Genomic DNA, 15,221 nt, shown 5'->3' with positions numbered 1-15,221 from the left:
CGACTGTGCCGGAGGTGAAGGAGTCGTGTTTGAAAGAAGATGTGTTGCAAATAGATGCACTGTGTGAATGTGTGTGTCCCTCAAGGAAAGTGGTATAAATAATAGAATTGTTGATAATTCACATTATAATCTATTTCAGTGGAAATGTGTCTTTGGCTTCTCGGAAAAAACACTAAAAGTACATAAAATACACACACAACACATCAGTATATACCACATAAAATACAAAAGTACATATGAACTGGTAGCAATGGGAAAGTTACATAAATAACAGCAATATCATAAGATAACAGTATAAATATGACATTCTACGATTCCCTATAATACTACATTAGAGTCCCTTAATTCGGTTTAGCCCTTCAGAGTAAAGTATGAACAGTTTAAGGGTACGTTACTATGACGACCTGCTGAGGATAGCGAGAGCGGGAAGTCCAAAGGAGCCAGAGAGCGGCTCCTCCTCGGCCAATCAGGAAGTAGTCGGGGTCGCAAAGGGCAACTCCATATTTGGTTGAAGAATTCAGAAACTGTCAATATAGTGCTTTGGTACAGGTAGCGTGGCCGAGCGGTCTAAGGCGCTGGATTAAGGCTCCAGTCTCTTCGGAGGCGTGGGTTCAAATCCCACCGCTGCCAGAATTTTGGGCTGTTAATGAGACAACAGGACATATGATTGAAAAATGTAGTGGAAGGTAAAACAAATGCAATAGAAAACTGAAGAAGAAGATATGACAAGTTTCTGTGATAATTGTCCCTGTGAAATCGTTCCCTACAAACGGCAAGGGAGGCAGTTCGTCCAGTGTGTGTGTTCTGAAGATTATAGGATTAAAGATATGTTAAATCTGTCAGTATGTCAGTGTCTCCCACATTAAAAAAAATCGGTGAAGAGTTGAAATTCCTCCAGAGCTGCCTGACGGCAGCTGTTCTTAAGGTTGGAGGGTGAATCCAAAATGGCCCCTGACGACTGTTCCAGCAGTGAAGGAGTCATGGGTAAAAGAGGATGTGTTGCAAATAGATGCACTGTATGAATCTATGTGTCAAAGTGGTATAAATAATAGAACTGTTGATAATTCTCATTATAATTTACTTCAGAAAATTGCAGTGGAAATGTGTCTTTGGCCTCTCGTAAAATACACTAAAAGTACATAAAATACACAGACAACACATCAGTACATACCACATACAATACAAAAGTACATACGAACAGTTATCAGTGGGAAAGTAACATAAATAACAGCAATATCAAAAGATAACAGTGTAAAAATTACATTCTACGATTCCCTGTTATACTACAATAGAGTCCCTGAATAAGGTTTAACCTTTCAGAGTAAAGTAGGAACAGCTTCAGGGTACGATACAACGACAACCTGCTGAGGATAGCCAGAGCGGGAGGTCCGGAGGAGCCAGTAAGCACCTCCTCCGCGACCAATCAGGAAGCAGTCGGGGTCGCAAAGGGCAACTCCATCTTGGGGCCCTCACTGAACTCTTCGACCACTTGACCCGAGTTTGGGCCGAGGCCGACCGATGGTCAAACAGCATCTCCTGCTCAGTTTCTGGACCGAGCCGATACCCTACTGCTTCACCAACACACCTGACGTCACAAACACGAACACACCTTCACAGGGCGGCACGCACACGCACAATGACAGACACATGCCCTTTAACACACACGGCCTGGAAAACAATCAGCTGGACTTCAGCGACTTGCTGGCGTACTGGGATCCGAACCCAGAGCTCACACACACACTGACGGAGACCACACACATGCAGCATTGAAGTAAGTGTGAGAAATGTTGTGTCTGTCACAGTTTGTCTTTGTAAAAAGTTTAATAAAAAAGAATAACGTCTGTTTCCTGTGTCTCTGAGATTTGAACCCTGATAGGATAGTTGTGCTAACAGCTCTGAGGTCCTGTTCACTCTTTGTAATAAAACTTGTCCTGAATGTGTCTCCTTTATTCCTGTCTATCCTGTATTCTTCTACTGGTTTGTGGTGGTTTGCACTTTAACCTCACAGCAAGGTTGTCGGTTCAAGTCTTGGTTTCTCTGTCTCTCTCTGTGGAGAAACAAGAGTTTCCTCCCACAGTCCGAACACATGTAGGTTGGGGTGATTGGAGAATCTCAATTGTCCATATGTGTGAATATGAGTGTGAACTTTTGAATGTCTCTGTTAGAACACATACTGTAAATATAATAGCTGAACTCAGGTAGCGTGGCCGAGCGGTCTAAGGCGCTGGATTAAGGCTCCAGTCTCTTCGGAGGCGTGGGTTCAAATCCCACCGCTGCCAGAATTTTGGGCTGTTTATGAGACAACAGGGCAAATTTGTACCTGTGAAATGATTTCCTACAAGCGGCAGTTCGTCCAGTGTGTGTGTTCTGAAGATTAAAGATTTTTTTTTATATGTCAGTATGTCTCTGGCTCCCACATTAAAAAAATCGGTCAAGAGTTGAAAATCCTCCAGAGTGTAGCAGCCCAGACGGCAGCTGTTCTTAAGGTTGAACCCAAAATCGCCATGGAGTCATGTGTCATGTGAGGATGTGTTGCAAATAGATTCACTTTACAAATCTGTGTGTCCCTCAAGGAAAGTGGTATAAATAATAGAACTGTTGATAGTTCTCATTATAATTTATTTCAGAAAATTTCCGTGGAAATGTGTCTTTGGCCTCTCGGAAAATACACTAAAAGTACATAAAAATACACATACAACACATCAGTATATACCACATACAATACAAAAGTACATATGAACTGGTAGCAGTGGGAAAGTGACATAAATAACAGCAGTATCATAAGTATAAATATGACATTCTATGATTTCCTGTAATACTACAATAGAGTCCCTGAATACGGTTTAACCCTTCAGAGTAAAGTATGAACAGCTTCAGGGTAAAATAAACAGGTAACCTCTCCTCTGACTAAAGCAAACAATGGATCTGTTGACAATGTGCTCATGTGATGCTGAAATTTGAATTTGAGCTCTAGGCTAAACGATAATTTCTGTTCAACAACAGTGCGAAGGAAACATTTGCATCAGGGTGGGAGAAGTGAGAGTGTTTATATAATGAATAAGAATAGGTGAGAGAAAACCGAGGAGAGGAGGAGAGCTTTAACTTCATGCAATATAATTATGTTTTTAGGTAAATCAGGGTTTGATAAGGCCACATGCCTCCTGTGTGTCTGGTGACAACCTCTGATAGAAAACAGGATCATTCTCAGGAAACAGGGCGGAGGAAGCAGATGGATGAGTGTACGTGTGATGGCTCCAGGAACATTAACAGCAGATCAGCCAGTTTTCCTGATTGTTGACTCTACAGGGCAACGCCCCATTGGCTCAAACTGGAAAGAGCGGTACTCCTGATTGGGCGAGCATGGAGGCCAGTAACATTTCGCCACACACTCTCCATATTAGACACATAAAGGTAGAAACCTGCAGGGACACATGTACTGAAGGTGTCCACACCTGAGCAGAGGCACCAGAACAGCCGACATGAGGACGCACACGCTTCTGTCCCTGACGCTGCTGGGCCTGCTGCTGTGGGCCTCCTGCACCCAGGCCGGCGACACAGAGGAGAACAGTGACACACCGACTGAAACACCAGAGGAGAGGGATAAAAAACCTGCAGGGCAGACAGAGGAGGAGGAGGAGAAGAAAGAGAAAACCACAGAGATAGAGGAGGAGAAAGATGTGATGGTTCTCCACATCAGCAACTTCGACAGAGCTCTGAGCGAGAACCAGTTTCTACTGGTGGAATTCTGTGAGTAGTTACATAGTAATATGTAAATGTGTATAACTGAAAAACAAACAACAATTTTTACAAACCAGATCATTACTCATTACTACATTACTCAATCTCACCTTTGTACAGATGAGTCCATATTGACTTGTAAACTTACATTCATTCATTCTTTTTACATAGACTTGTTTCGTTCTGTACCCATAGGGTTGAGACTTTATGTTTGTCTCCTTAGATTCAGATCCTAGCAAGTGGGACAGAGAATCTAGGAACAGACAATCGCTTCTAGAAATGTTCTCAATTTTTATGTTTTCCAAAAACCCTCCAATTATTGGGTAATTGTCACAAAGTTAATCACATCTGTTTGCCTTCCTTTAAACATCTGTGATGCTTTTTAGCACAAATATGATTTTGTGTTATAATGTCATGCAGATGTGTATTTTTAAAAGCGGTCGTGCATATGTGAGCTCTTTTATTTTTGAGCGAGAACAAAAAACAAAATGTTAATTAAGTGAACAGCGTCATTCTTGGCCTTTTCTAACAAATATGCTGTGAGGTCTCTACTCAGTAGAGGAAAACTGTGGGAATCGACCAAAAGCTGCAAGAAGAGCTGAGTATAAGAAGCTTCAGCCTTTTTATAGTAATAAAAACCGTTAAAGCCTGCGTATGCATCGAGGCGTTATCGTGCAACTGCACGTGCACACACGTGGCCTCTCGTGTCCAGATGTTCTCCAGGTTCAACTCTCCCACACATGAGCCCAGTCGTGGCAGAGGAGAGGTCATCAAAGAGGATAAAGCCTGAAGCCAACTGCCACCGTTCCTATCAGCAGCTTATTTCCATGTATATCTGCACACGTGCTGCTGATAGTGACAAACAGGTGGATGGAGCTGAGGCCTGTTCTAGTTCATGAACCCCTCTCAGGTCCCAGTTTGTCTTCTACAATGATCTGTGTGGGTTTTGTGCAGACGCCCCCTGGTGTGGTCACTGTAAGCGTCTGGAGCCGGTGTACGCTGAGGCTGCTGGGAAACTGAAGGTGGAAGATGCAAAGCTGCGTTTGGCCAAAGTGGACGCCGCGGAGGAGAAGGAGCTGGCTGAGGAGTTTGAGATCGGAGGTTTTCCAACTCTCAAACTGTTCATCAACGGAGACCGCAAGCAGCCTGTCGACTTCACTGGTAAACACACATGCACAAACACACACACACACATACATAGACTCACAAACACTCTCACACACACACACAAACCCGGAGGATTAAATTAAACAGATTAAAAAATACATTTCAGACCCTCGATGATTAAGTCTCACAGCTGCACATAATTAGTTTCTATTTCCAGATCGTGTGTATATATGTGTGTGTGTGTGTGTTTGTGTGTGTGTGTGTGTATGTGTGTGTATGTGTGTGGCTTCCACAATTTAAATCATTATTTAAAGTGAGGACTTTACTTTGGACTGTTTCAGGTTTAAGTTTAGGTTAGTTTCTGGTTTAGGTTTACATTAAGTTTAGAGTAGGATGGGTAAAGTTAGGTTCAGGTTAAATTGAGGGGGAAGATAGATTAGGGTTAGGCGTTAGGCGTTAGGGTTAGGATTAGGGTTAGGGTTAGGGTTAGGGTTAGGGTTAGGGTTAGGATTAGGATTAGGGTTAGGGTTGGGGTTAGGGTTGGGGTTAGGGTTAGGATTAGGATTTGCTAGATTAATTTTGGTTTAGGTTAAGAGAACAGGTAGGTTCAGGTAAGTTTCTCATTAAATGAATGATATGGTAGTTTAAGGGGTTAGAGAAAGTTTCGGTGAGGTTGAGGGTAATAGTGAAGGTAGATTAACCCTTACCCTAACTCTTTTAGATTAGATCAACAGTTTTTAAGGGTCTTTGCGATGTTTTAAATATACACAAACACAGGAACATTTCCCACATCGTCAAACTTTTAGGTTGTTGCTTTTGTACATTATCTGTAAACCTCAACAGGTCATAGACATATATTCATGAGCCTGACCTGACCTAATTGTGTTTGTGTGTCTGTGTGTGTGTGTGTTGTCAGGTAAGAGGACAGCAGAGGGAATCGTCCAGTGGATGAAGCGTCGTTCAGGCCCTGGTGCTCTGGTGCTCGACTCCGCAGAGTCTGCCGCTCAGTTCATCGACACTCATGAGATCAATGTCGTTGGATTCTTTGACGTACGTTAAACTTATCTACCCGGTGTTAAAACCCACGATATATATATATTTGTTTTATTATTCACACTGTATTTAAATTGAATCGACACTAGGATCTGGACAGTGAGGCGGCGAAGCTGTTTAAGGAACTCTCCCTGGACGTGACGGACACAGAGTTTGCTCTCACAGTGACTCCTGAGGTTTTCCAGAAGTACGAAGTGAAAGAAAACTCAGTGGTGCTTTTCAAAAAGGTACGAACACGTTCTGACATCAAGAGAGAGACACAAGAGTCCAGAGGGTAATACAGTGACAGTGTCAAGGTCTTCATGGTGTTAGCTCTGCTGCCATCTAGTGCCAAGATACAGTGCCTGTAGGATTTTTCCAGGGTATTTATAGAAATAAAAAAGATCAACAATAGCGTGAGAGTAGCCAGAAAAGTCTTTCAAATTGAATTTCAGTATTTCATCATGGTTGTGTTACATAGCTGCAAAGATTACTGAACAGGCCAAAGAGATCAGGGAGATACCTGAGTGAGCACCTCTATTAGAAGTGATGTAACTTGTGTGTGTGTGTGTGTGTGTCTCTCTGTGTGTGTGTGTGTGTGTGTGTGTGTGTGTGTGTGTGCGTGTGTGCGTGTGTGTGTGTGTGTGTGTGTGTGTGTGTGTGTGTTTGTGTGTGTGTGTGTGTGTGTTTGTGTGTGTGTGTGTGTGTGTTTGTTTGCTAGTTCGACGACGGTAGAGCCGACTTTGCATTGTCAGAGGAGGGGACGCTGGACAAAAATAATCTGACCAAGTTCATCGACGAAAACAGTCTGGAGCTGATCATCCCGTTCAAGCAGGAGGTGATACACACACACACACACACACAAACACACATTATTAGACAATTTAATGTTAAATTATACTCAAATCCCACCATGTGTGTGTGTGTGTGTGCGTGTGTGTTTTCAGACTTCAGATAAAATCTTCTCCTCGAGCATCCTCCTGCACAGCCTGCTGTTCATCAACTCCACCGTGCAGAGTCAGGTGGCTCTGCTGGATGCAAGCAGGCCCGTTGCCAAAGAGTTCAAGGGCAAGGTAACACAGAGTGTGTGTCTGTTCGTGTGTGTGTGTGTTTGTGTACAAAAAAGTGTCATTGTAAGCGATTAAATATTTAAAAAACCTAAAATTAAATTGGACCTTATTGTCTTAACTATTTTGTTCTGTTTTTGGGCATATGTGTGTGTGTTTGTGTCTGTGTGTCTCATGTGTGTAATGCAGATGCTGTTCATTGTCATCGATGTGACAGCCGCCATGTCTCATGTGCTAACATACTTTGGCGTGGCCGAGGGCGACGCCCCCACTGCTCGCATCATCAACATGGAGACGGGAAAGAAGTTCAACATCGACACCAGTGACCTCAGTCCAGACTCACTGCGACAGCTGTGCCAGGAGGTCGTGGGCGGCACCGCCAAGGTAAAACAACTATTATTTACTTTCCACAATAACATATATAACATAATATAACATAACATAAATATAGTATTTTTGAATTCACTACATTCATTTGACAATTGAATGAAAACATCTCCATGGGTCCCATAGTCAGACATATGAGATGTTATCAGCTCCTCTAAAACCCATCAGATGGATTCACTTTAATAATTTTAATTATCTAGAGTTTCACAATAAAACAAAGATTAGAAAGAAATAGTTCCGGTAGGAGAACTTCTTCTCAACCCCTCCTGACCTCATTGTGAGCACAGACTGTAAATAAAGATGGACGACATGAGAGCTCACTAAAAGTGAAGCCAAAATGAGCCGTCCCCTGGTGGCTGGCTGCAGTATGTACAGTAGATCATAAACCCCTCCTCCTCCATGTTAGCAGATGGGACATGAACCAAACTTATAATTAAAAATACAAGTTAGAAAAAATGTATCTCCAAGAAGGTTTTTGTCATCTTAGGTGGTTCTAATCACACTGTTGCTTTAATATATATTTTTTGTTGCAGCCATACTATCGCACAGAGGAGATCCCAGAGGACTGGAACAAAGGACCAGTCAAAGTCCTGGTGGGGAAGAATTTTGAATCTGTTGCTCTGGACCCGACCAAAAATGTCTTTGTGGAGTTTTGTAAGTCATAGTGTCCGTCTGCCTCGGAGTCACATGTGTACTGTTACAACTCAGGCTGGAATTAAGAGTGTGTGTGTGTTGGTGTGTGTGTGTAGATGCTCCATGGTGTGGACACTGTAAGCAGCTGGCTCCCATCTGGGAGAAGCTTGGTGAGAAGTATGCTGACCACGAAGACATTATCATCGCCAAGATCGACTCTTCAGCCAACGAGCTAGAGTCTGTCACTATTCAAGGATTCCCCACGCTCAAGTATTTCCCAGCCGGCGGCAAAGAGGTAAACACACACACACATGCACACACACACACACACACACACACACACACAAACAAACACACACACACGCACACATAATCCATCACAGAGCTCTTGTTCACCTCTTTCTGCTTCTCCCAGGTGGTTGAATTCACTGGCGAGAGAGACCTGGAGACTTTCTCTAAGTTCCTGGATGATGGAGGAGTGTTGCCTCAGGAGGAAAGTAATGCTGTTGAGGATGAGGAGGATGAGGAAGATGATGATGAAGAGGATGATGATGATGATGACACTAAGGAGGGTGACAAGGTTTGTATTCTAAATTCATACATCAGAATATATCTTCTCCACTCCCCCTCCTCTCATCCATTCATTTCATGTTCTCTCCTTCAGGACGATGACGACTCTGCAGAGACGCCGACCAACACAACAACTAAAGATGAGCTATGATGTCACTTTGAGCCAATCAGAATCCACGTAGCATCTTCAGGTTTTCTTAATAAAATGAAATTGGTTTAAAAAGTGTTGATGATTATTTTTGAAATGACCTTAAACGCTGCATAGATTATTTTAGGAAAGAAGAAAGAAAGAAAGAAAGAAATACTGTCACCACAAAGACACTGCACCACACACCTGATTAATCAGTTCCCTACAAGTTTTTTTTTTGTATTTCACATCAAGATACACAAGTTATTCCCTGGGAAAGTAGTGAAATGTCAAAAAATGACAAAAAAAAGACATTTATGAAAAAATATCCTGGCTCCACAACTAAATTAAATGGCTTCTTCCCTGACCCACAACATATCCCACCAGCTTGTCCCATGGGAATCTGTACTGTGGGTTTTGTGTTATCTCGCTTGCAGACAAAGAGCAAACAAACCAACCAACAAACAAATTTACAGGCGAGAAAACATGAAGACAGAACTTGAGCCAAAGTGCTTTACATACAAGGGGCGAAAGAAAAAACAACACAGTCAAGGTGGAGAGAGAGAAAGTAAAAACAGTGCAAGAGAACGATGCAGTAGAAAGACACAAGATAGAAATAAATAAGAGGCTTAGTTAAAAGCTAAATTAAAAAGATTGGATTTAAAATAATTGATAGTGAAGCAAGACCTAATGTCTCCTGAGACTGGAGACAACCTGGTCACCTTCACTTTCTATCTGTCTCTATGATATACTTATCTGGTGCTTGTTAAATAAACAAACAACATTAACAAATATATAAATGGATTAGTTAATATCGCACATGCAGATTTACTATCCTGTGTCTTGGTGACACCTGTGTGTTTAAAGGAGTTCTCATGTGGGAACAGGTTCTAGTGAGAGGCTGAACTCCAGAGGGAAGCGGTGGAAGAGGGTTGGTTCTCATTCGGTGGGAAGTAAAATGTTTCTAATTCCAGAGGCAAACAGGTTGAGCAGGCTGTGATGTCACGCCTGTCCCCAGCCTGGTGCGTCTGTCCTCCGGCCCAGCTTCCTCATTCGTCCCAGGTGAGACCACTGCTCTCACACATCTCACACACCTCACACTTCAATTAGAGAAGGAGGACAGGTCGTCACTGGCAGCATTTGGAGTTTGTTCGGAGGAGGGTTGAAGACTGGTTTGGGATCAGACTCCCGGGCTCGGATGTTTCCTGTTCACAAAAGATAAGGGACCCATGTGAGGTAGAGTTACACGTCTGTTTTCAAAAGGCACGTTCATTACTGGTCCGGCTGCTTTTAATGTGATGTAATGTGATTCAGGATCATCTGAGTTCAGTGTCAGTTACAACACTGACGGTGTGTCACTGTCCTTGTTGTTGTTGTTGTTGTGAACGTCTGAGTTGGAATAGGCTGAGAATGTGTTTTTTAACAGGGAAATACTTCAAGTTAATTCAATGAATTCAAACTGCTCTGGAAATACATTGTAGAGAGAGAAACATGTATTTTACTGTGTGTAAGTAACTGAAGAATCTGTATTTGTGCACCTATTGTGTGTGAATGTGTGTTGGGGGGGGGGGGGTTAACTTGAACAACAGAATCAGAGAGGCAGACCCGACGTGGTTGTGACATGTGACAACACAGAGCTTGAAGTGCAGGAAGGCAGAGATGTTCAGATTACTGACAATAGTGTCCACACATTCTTTACTTCAGTCTTAGTGACTACTCTCATCGGCACTCCCCCTTCGATCCTGACTCTAACCCTTAACTCTAAATCTTAACTTTAACCCTAAACGAAAGCCCTATCCCTCTTTACCAGCTCTCTGAATACAACAGGTAATGGCCAAAATGTTCTCACTCAAACATATAAACACACACACAAACACACAAAAAAAAACACACACACAAGAAATAAGTGGTGGCCTAGACTACTTATTATATAATTATATGTATTATTATTATTATTAAAAATAATAACGTTTATATAAACACTTTCCTAAATAAGCTTACAAATTGCTATACCAAATACATGGGAATAAAACAACACAGAACAAAACGAGACAAAACTAAAAAGAGAAAGTTAACAAAAAAGATCACATTAAAGGGAATACTACAAAACTTGGTGGAAGGACGAATAATGGGTCTGGAAAGATCCCATAAAATATCACTTTTCATTTGATCACTGTCTTTAACATCATGAGATTGGATGATTTTTTACATTTTCAAGAATAATTCATGAATCTTGATTTGTCACATTTGGTCAAGAGTGAATTTAAAGTTGGTTTCATAAAGGGAATGTCTGGCCACAATAATGAAGTTTTCACCCTGTTTCCCAAGCATTAAATAACTAATTAAAACCAAACTACCTAAGTACTACCTAAAAATCGACCTTCCCAATATTTTTACTTTTTAATTTGGTTTATGACCCATACTCCCGCCAGCCACCAGGGGGCGCCTGAGACACTTTGGCTTCACTTTTGGCAGCCGTCACATCGGCCATCTTTTTTCACAGTCTATGGTAAAACGATAATTTTTTGCTTCTCACCCTTTAAAATAATTTGACTTTAAAACCCCCACATGGTGGAGCAGTAATCTTTCTCAGATTGTTTCATTCACAGAATTCACAGGATTGATTCAAATAACTTCATCCAAATAATTAGGAACCGTTTTTTCTGGGTAATTGTCGAATAGGTTTGTTCAAAATGTTTGAAAACTCCTTCTTTAATCCCATGTTTAAACTCCCTTTGGTTATTTGGCCCATCTCCCTGTCTCTGGCATCACAATGAACATTATCTCCCTCTCTGTCCGTCCTCCTCCTTCTCAGCAGCATCCTGTTTGACCGGATGATCTCCTGATGGAACCTCCTTCATACGAAGAGGCCACTCTCCACCCTCCTGCTCGGAATACTCAAGGACTGTACGCCCCAGCTCCCCCCTCCTACAACGCCTCCCTCTCCTCCCCCTCCACACCTCCCCCAACCTACGTAGAAGCAGGTAGAATATCTCTCTGCTCATTCATCTTCTTGTCAGTGCGTTGTTTGTTTTTTTCACTCGTAAAATAAGCTTTCTAGAGATCGGAATCTTGTCTTTTATCGCAGACCATAAAACTTAAGGAGAGATGAGATATTCCGGATACATTACCTAAAACCAAGTGTTTCAGACAGAGGCTGACAAGAGGAGCTGCAGCAGTCCGAGGACTGTGATGCGTTTCCTGAACATTAGAGCATTTTAATAACCCAAATCGAGCATAACGTGTCTTCTTTAAAGTGCAGACACGTCACAGTGTGATTACAGTAGAGCAGACGTTTTTACTGAGCAGATGTTGTTTATGCATTTTAATGTGGTTGGAGATATAGAGGGCGATTTTCAAGAAAAGCATTCTACATTAATCTGTGTGAATCTTGTTCAGAACGATTTGAATTCATATCAGCATTCTCGGGTTGGTTTTGCAGAAACCTCTTTTCTTCAGATAAACATCGATCGCCCCATCGTCCTCATTTCAGTAAGCAAGCAAAAAGGTTTGCAGTGTTCCATTGACAAAATTAACATAAACCCAAGGTTATTTTGATTATACTGATTATACATTATGCCTGAACTGTCTATATATACACAGGTATTTAAAATGAATAAGTTAAAGGTCACTAAAGGCCATATTCTTACATTTACTGGTGCACAACTCCCAATTCTCTATCACCTTCTTTTATTGTTCTGCAAAGATCTGCACAAAGAGCTGAAACAGAGAGAAAGAGATGTGTTCAAGAACTTTATTTTACTTATGTGTGAAGTAACACTTTAGTTTTTCTTTTTCACTAGTTAGGATACAGCGGGATCCATTTCCCGTCCTGTCTCTGCCCTCTGTGCCCACGTCTGTGACCTCAACTCCCAGAAACACTGGACACATAATCCATCCACACACACAAGGTATAGGTCCTCCGTTTATAATCCAACCGAGCAGGTGAAAAGTATATTCCCTTCCCTTCCCTGGTTGGTGTTTTACCCTTTATAATGTCCTCTGTCCTTCCACAGTCGGTGCGAGACAGACGGTCAACACCAGCCAAACCCAGCCGGCGCCGGTCCGCATCTCACTGTCACATCTGACAAGGAAGCCTGGTTTGGTGCGCTGCCCACACTGCCGGCGAACTGTTACCACTAAAGTCAAGTACCATCCCAACAAGGATGCCTGGGGCCTGTGTCTACTTCTGGCAGTGATGGGGTGACACACACATACAAACGCACCACACGTTAATGTTAGAGAGCTGTTACAGGTTTAACTAATACTTCACCCCTCGTGTGTTTCAGGCTGATCTGTGGTTTCTGTCTGATCCCGCTCGTTGCATGTGGACTACAGGACGCATATCACTCCTGCCCAGAGTGTGGACACCATCTGTTCACTTACAAACAACCATAGGATGACCCGGACTGTCCCACCTATAGAACCAGGACAGTTTTTAAGTGATGGAGCTGTAAGTGATGTACAGAGAAGACTGTAGATGGACAGAAGAGAAGTGGACTGTGCTGCAAGAGCAGTTTGACACATTTCCGTGGACATTTTTGTTTAACTTTTAATTTTTATAGAAACTTGATTAATTTAACCAACGAGAATCGTGACTCACCACAGCTGCTTTATACATTTTAAAACCTCCTCTTTTTATTTTAAATGATCATTGTTTTTGTAAATATGCGGTGGTTAGAGCCGTCGCTGGATGGATTCAGTGTTCAGTTCCTCCTTGTTTTTTAAAACAAGGAGGAACTGAACACTAAATCCATCCTTGAAGCGTTTGACCACAACTCAGCGCACCAACCAGAGACAGAGACAGAGAGGACATTTTGGACAACCGAGTTCCCGTCCAGTCCAGGGACTGATTTACATGAACCAACATGATAATGAGCTGTTTTACATATTTAAATACTAAGAGAACACACATTGAACATTTACCCGACGTGATGAAGCAGAGGAAACTAGGTGTGAATGTCGGACATGTTTAAACCAAACAAAGCTTAATGGAAAAACGGATTTACTAAACACACAGGGATTCTTTTTACCCTGCACAGCCGTGATAAAACCACACAGGTAGTTGTATTCACCTGAACAGACGTCTACTCAGTACTGTGTGTGTGTGTATGCGTGTGTGTGTGTGTGTGTGTGTGTGTGTGTGTGTGTGTGTGAGTGTGTGTGTGTGTGTCTGTTTGAGACTCTTTCTGATCCAATAGTGAAACACCTGACTGGATGTGCATGTACGATTTGTCATCATAAAATGTGATTTTTGTTTGCTGTAAAACATTTGTTTACATGTGAGTTGATGTTTGCACACGTTGTTTTTTAAATTGTGATTTTATTATGAATAAAATTATGATTTATTATTATTTGTTTTTTATTATTATCAATTCAAACCCAAATTTAACACAGATTTTTTAAGCTGGTTGTATTCCATTTATTTTAGATTTTCAAAGTTGATTCCATGTCATAAATTTGCCCTTTTCTCTGCATTACTTTTCAAAGGCACAATATTCAGCTGAAGATGTTATAGAGAATGTGCAAGTGTCTGCCCCCATCTTCACAAAGTTAAGAAATAGTTTGACCTTTTGATTTTAACTTTGCATTTAAAGAAACCAACACTTTCATCTCACGTTCTACTTTGGTTTATGTTCAGATTGAGTGATAGCAGGATAGGACTTTGTCACCGGCTTGAAGTCTCATTCGCTAAGCAAACCTTTTCTTAGCTCTGGCCACACATTTAATATTTGAGTGTAAGGCATCAATCTTCTCGTCAAACTCTCAGCAGGAAAACAAATGATCTTATATTTCTCAAAATGTTGAGCTTGTTCTTCAGGGATACAGACATAATGTATACTGTGGTTAAACCTGCTGTGACCTGGTGGCATATGAGTGTCCTACTTTGCCCTGAAATGCAATGATTGATTAATGCACCTTCTCTACCTGCTGTTGTAATGATGTGCAATGATCAGTATCCTTACAAAGTTAATTATTAATCTATTATGTTGATAGGAAAAAATGGTTTTGACTATTTTAACACGGCCGAACACGTAAATTCCTCTAACACCTGCGCTGGTGGGTGAATTCTGCACATCGTGAATATGTGCATGTGTTAAATGTGTATGTTTGTTTGTGTTTTCGCTTCCCTTCTGACCTTGTGGAGGGTAACTGTGTTAGGCAAAGGGCATTTAGATATTTCGTGATATACTTGATATGAACATCAGCCAATGGCAGGGATACAGCGGGGCTTAGATAGGGAAGTTAATCAGCTACAGACCGGTGGGTCGAGTCGGCAGATAACAGAAAGCATTCACAGCTACCAGCTCAGCACTCTCACTCACACACACACACACACACACACACACACACACACACACACACACACACACACAAACTTGGAGACTTACCTTAACCTTGCAACACCTTAAAACATTTTTTTGTGGGGTCTCTTTTGTCGCCATGAGTAAGACACCTCCCTATAAAGTGACTAAGCAGAATGAGGTCCCCACAACATGAGTTCTACCTGCACCAGACACACACACACACACATACATACACACACACACACACACACA

The 15,221-nt window shown here is 41.8% G+C and overlaps 2 protein-coding genes and 2 non-coding genes across 5 annotated transcripts; all 4 read left to right on the top strand.

Moving 5' to 3' along the window:
- The first annotated feature begins 548 nt into the window (after nt 1-548).
- trnal-aag (transfer RNA leucine (anticodon AAG)) lies at nt 549-630 on the top strand. The gene has a single exon. It is a non-coding gene; the product is annotated as a tRNA-Leu (tRNA).
- A 1,567-nt stretch (nt 631-2,197) lies between these two features.
- On the top strand, nt 2,198-2,279 carry trnal-aag (transfer RNA leucine (anticodon AAG)). The gene has a single exon. It is a non-coding gene; the product is annotated as a tRNA-Leu (tRNA).
- Nucleotides 2,280-3,412: 1,133 nt separating this feature from the next.
- On the top strand, nt 3,413-8,757 carry pdia2 (protein disulfide isomerase family A, member 2). The gene is made up of 11 exons (XM_062388022.1): nt 3,413-3,747; nt 4,693-4,899; nt 5,762-5,895; nt 5,988-6,125; nt 6,599-6,715; nt 6,825-6,950; nt 7,134-7,328; nt 7,865-7,985; nt 8,081-8,259; nt 8,380-8,544; nt 8,629-8,757. The coding sequence occupies exons 1-11, from the start codon at nt 3,480-3,482 to the stop codon at nt 8,683-8,685; spliced, it is 1,707 nt and encodes a 568-aa protein (XP_062244006.1). The 5' UTR covers nt 3,413-3,479; the 3' UTR covers nt 8,686-8,757.
- An 856-nt stretch (nt 8,758-9,613) lies between these two features.
- Nucleotides 9,614-14,013, top strand: LOC133953239 (lipopolysaccharide-induced tumor necrosis factor-alpha factor homolog). Of its 2 annotated transcripts, none has more exons than XM_062387057.1 (5): nt 9,614-9,897; nt 11,480-11,645; nt 12,465-12,572; nt 12,678-12,864; nt 12,951-14,013. In XM_062387057.1, exons 2-5 carry the CDS (start codon nt 11,507-11,509, stop codon nt 13,057-13,059), a joined length of 543 nt encoding a protein of 180 aa, XP_062243041.1. In that variant the 5' UTR covers nt 9,614-9,897; nt 11,480-11,506; the 3' UTR covers nt 13,060-14,013. The 2 variants fall into 2 exon arrangements, with proteins under 2 accessions (XP_062243041.1, XP_062243040.1); XM_062387056.1 differs by having other exon boundaries at nt 9,616-9,897; nt 11,477-11,645.
- The last annotated feature ends 1,208 nt before the right edge of the window (nt 14,014-15,221 follow it).

The sequence above is a fragment of the Platichthys flesus genome, chromosome 5 (assembly GCF_949316205.1).
Source record: "Platichthys flesus chromosome 5, fPlaFle2.1, whole genome shotgun sequence".
In the NCBI taxonomy this organism is placed as follows: domain Eukaryota; kingdom Metazoa; phylum Chordata; class Actinopteri; order Pleuronectiformes; family Pleuronectidae; genus Platichthys; species Platichthys flesus.
Note: the sequence above shows the minus strand (reverse complement) of the source record. Positions and strands in the feature narration are given on the sequence as shown.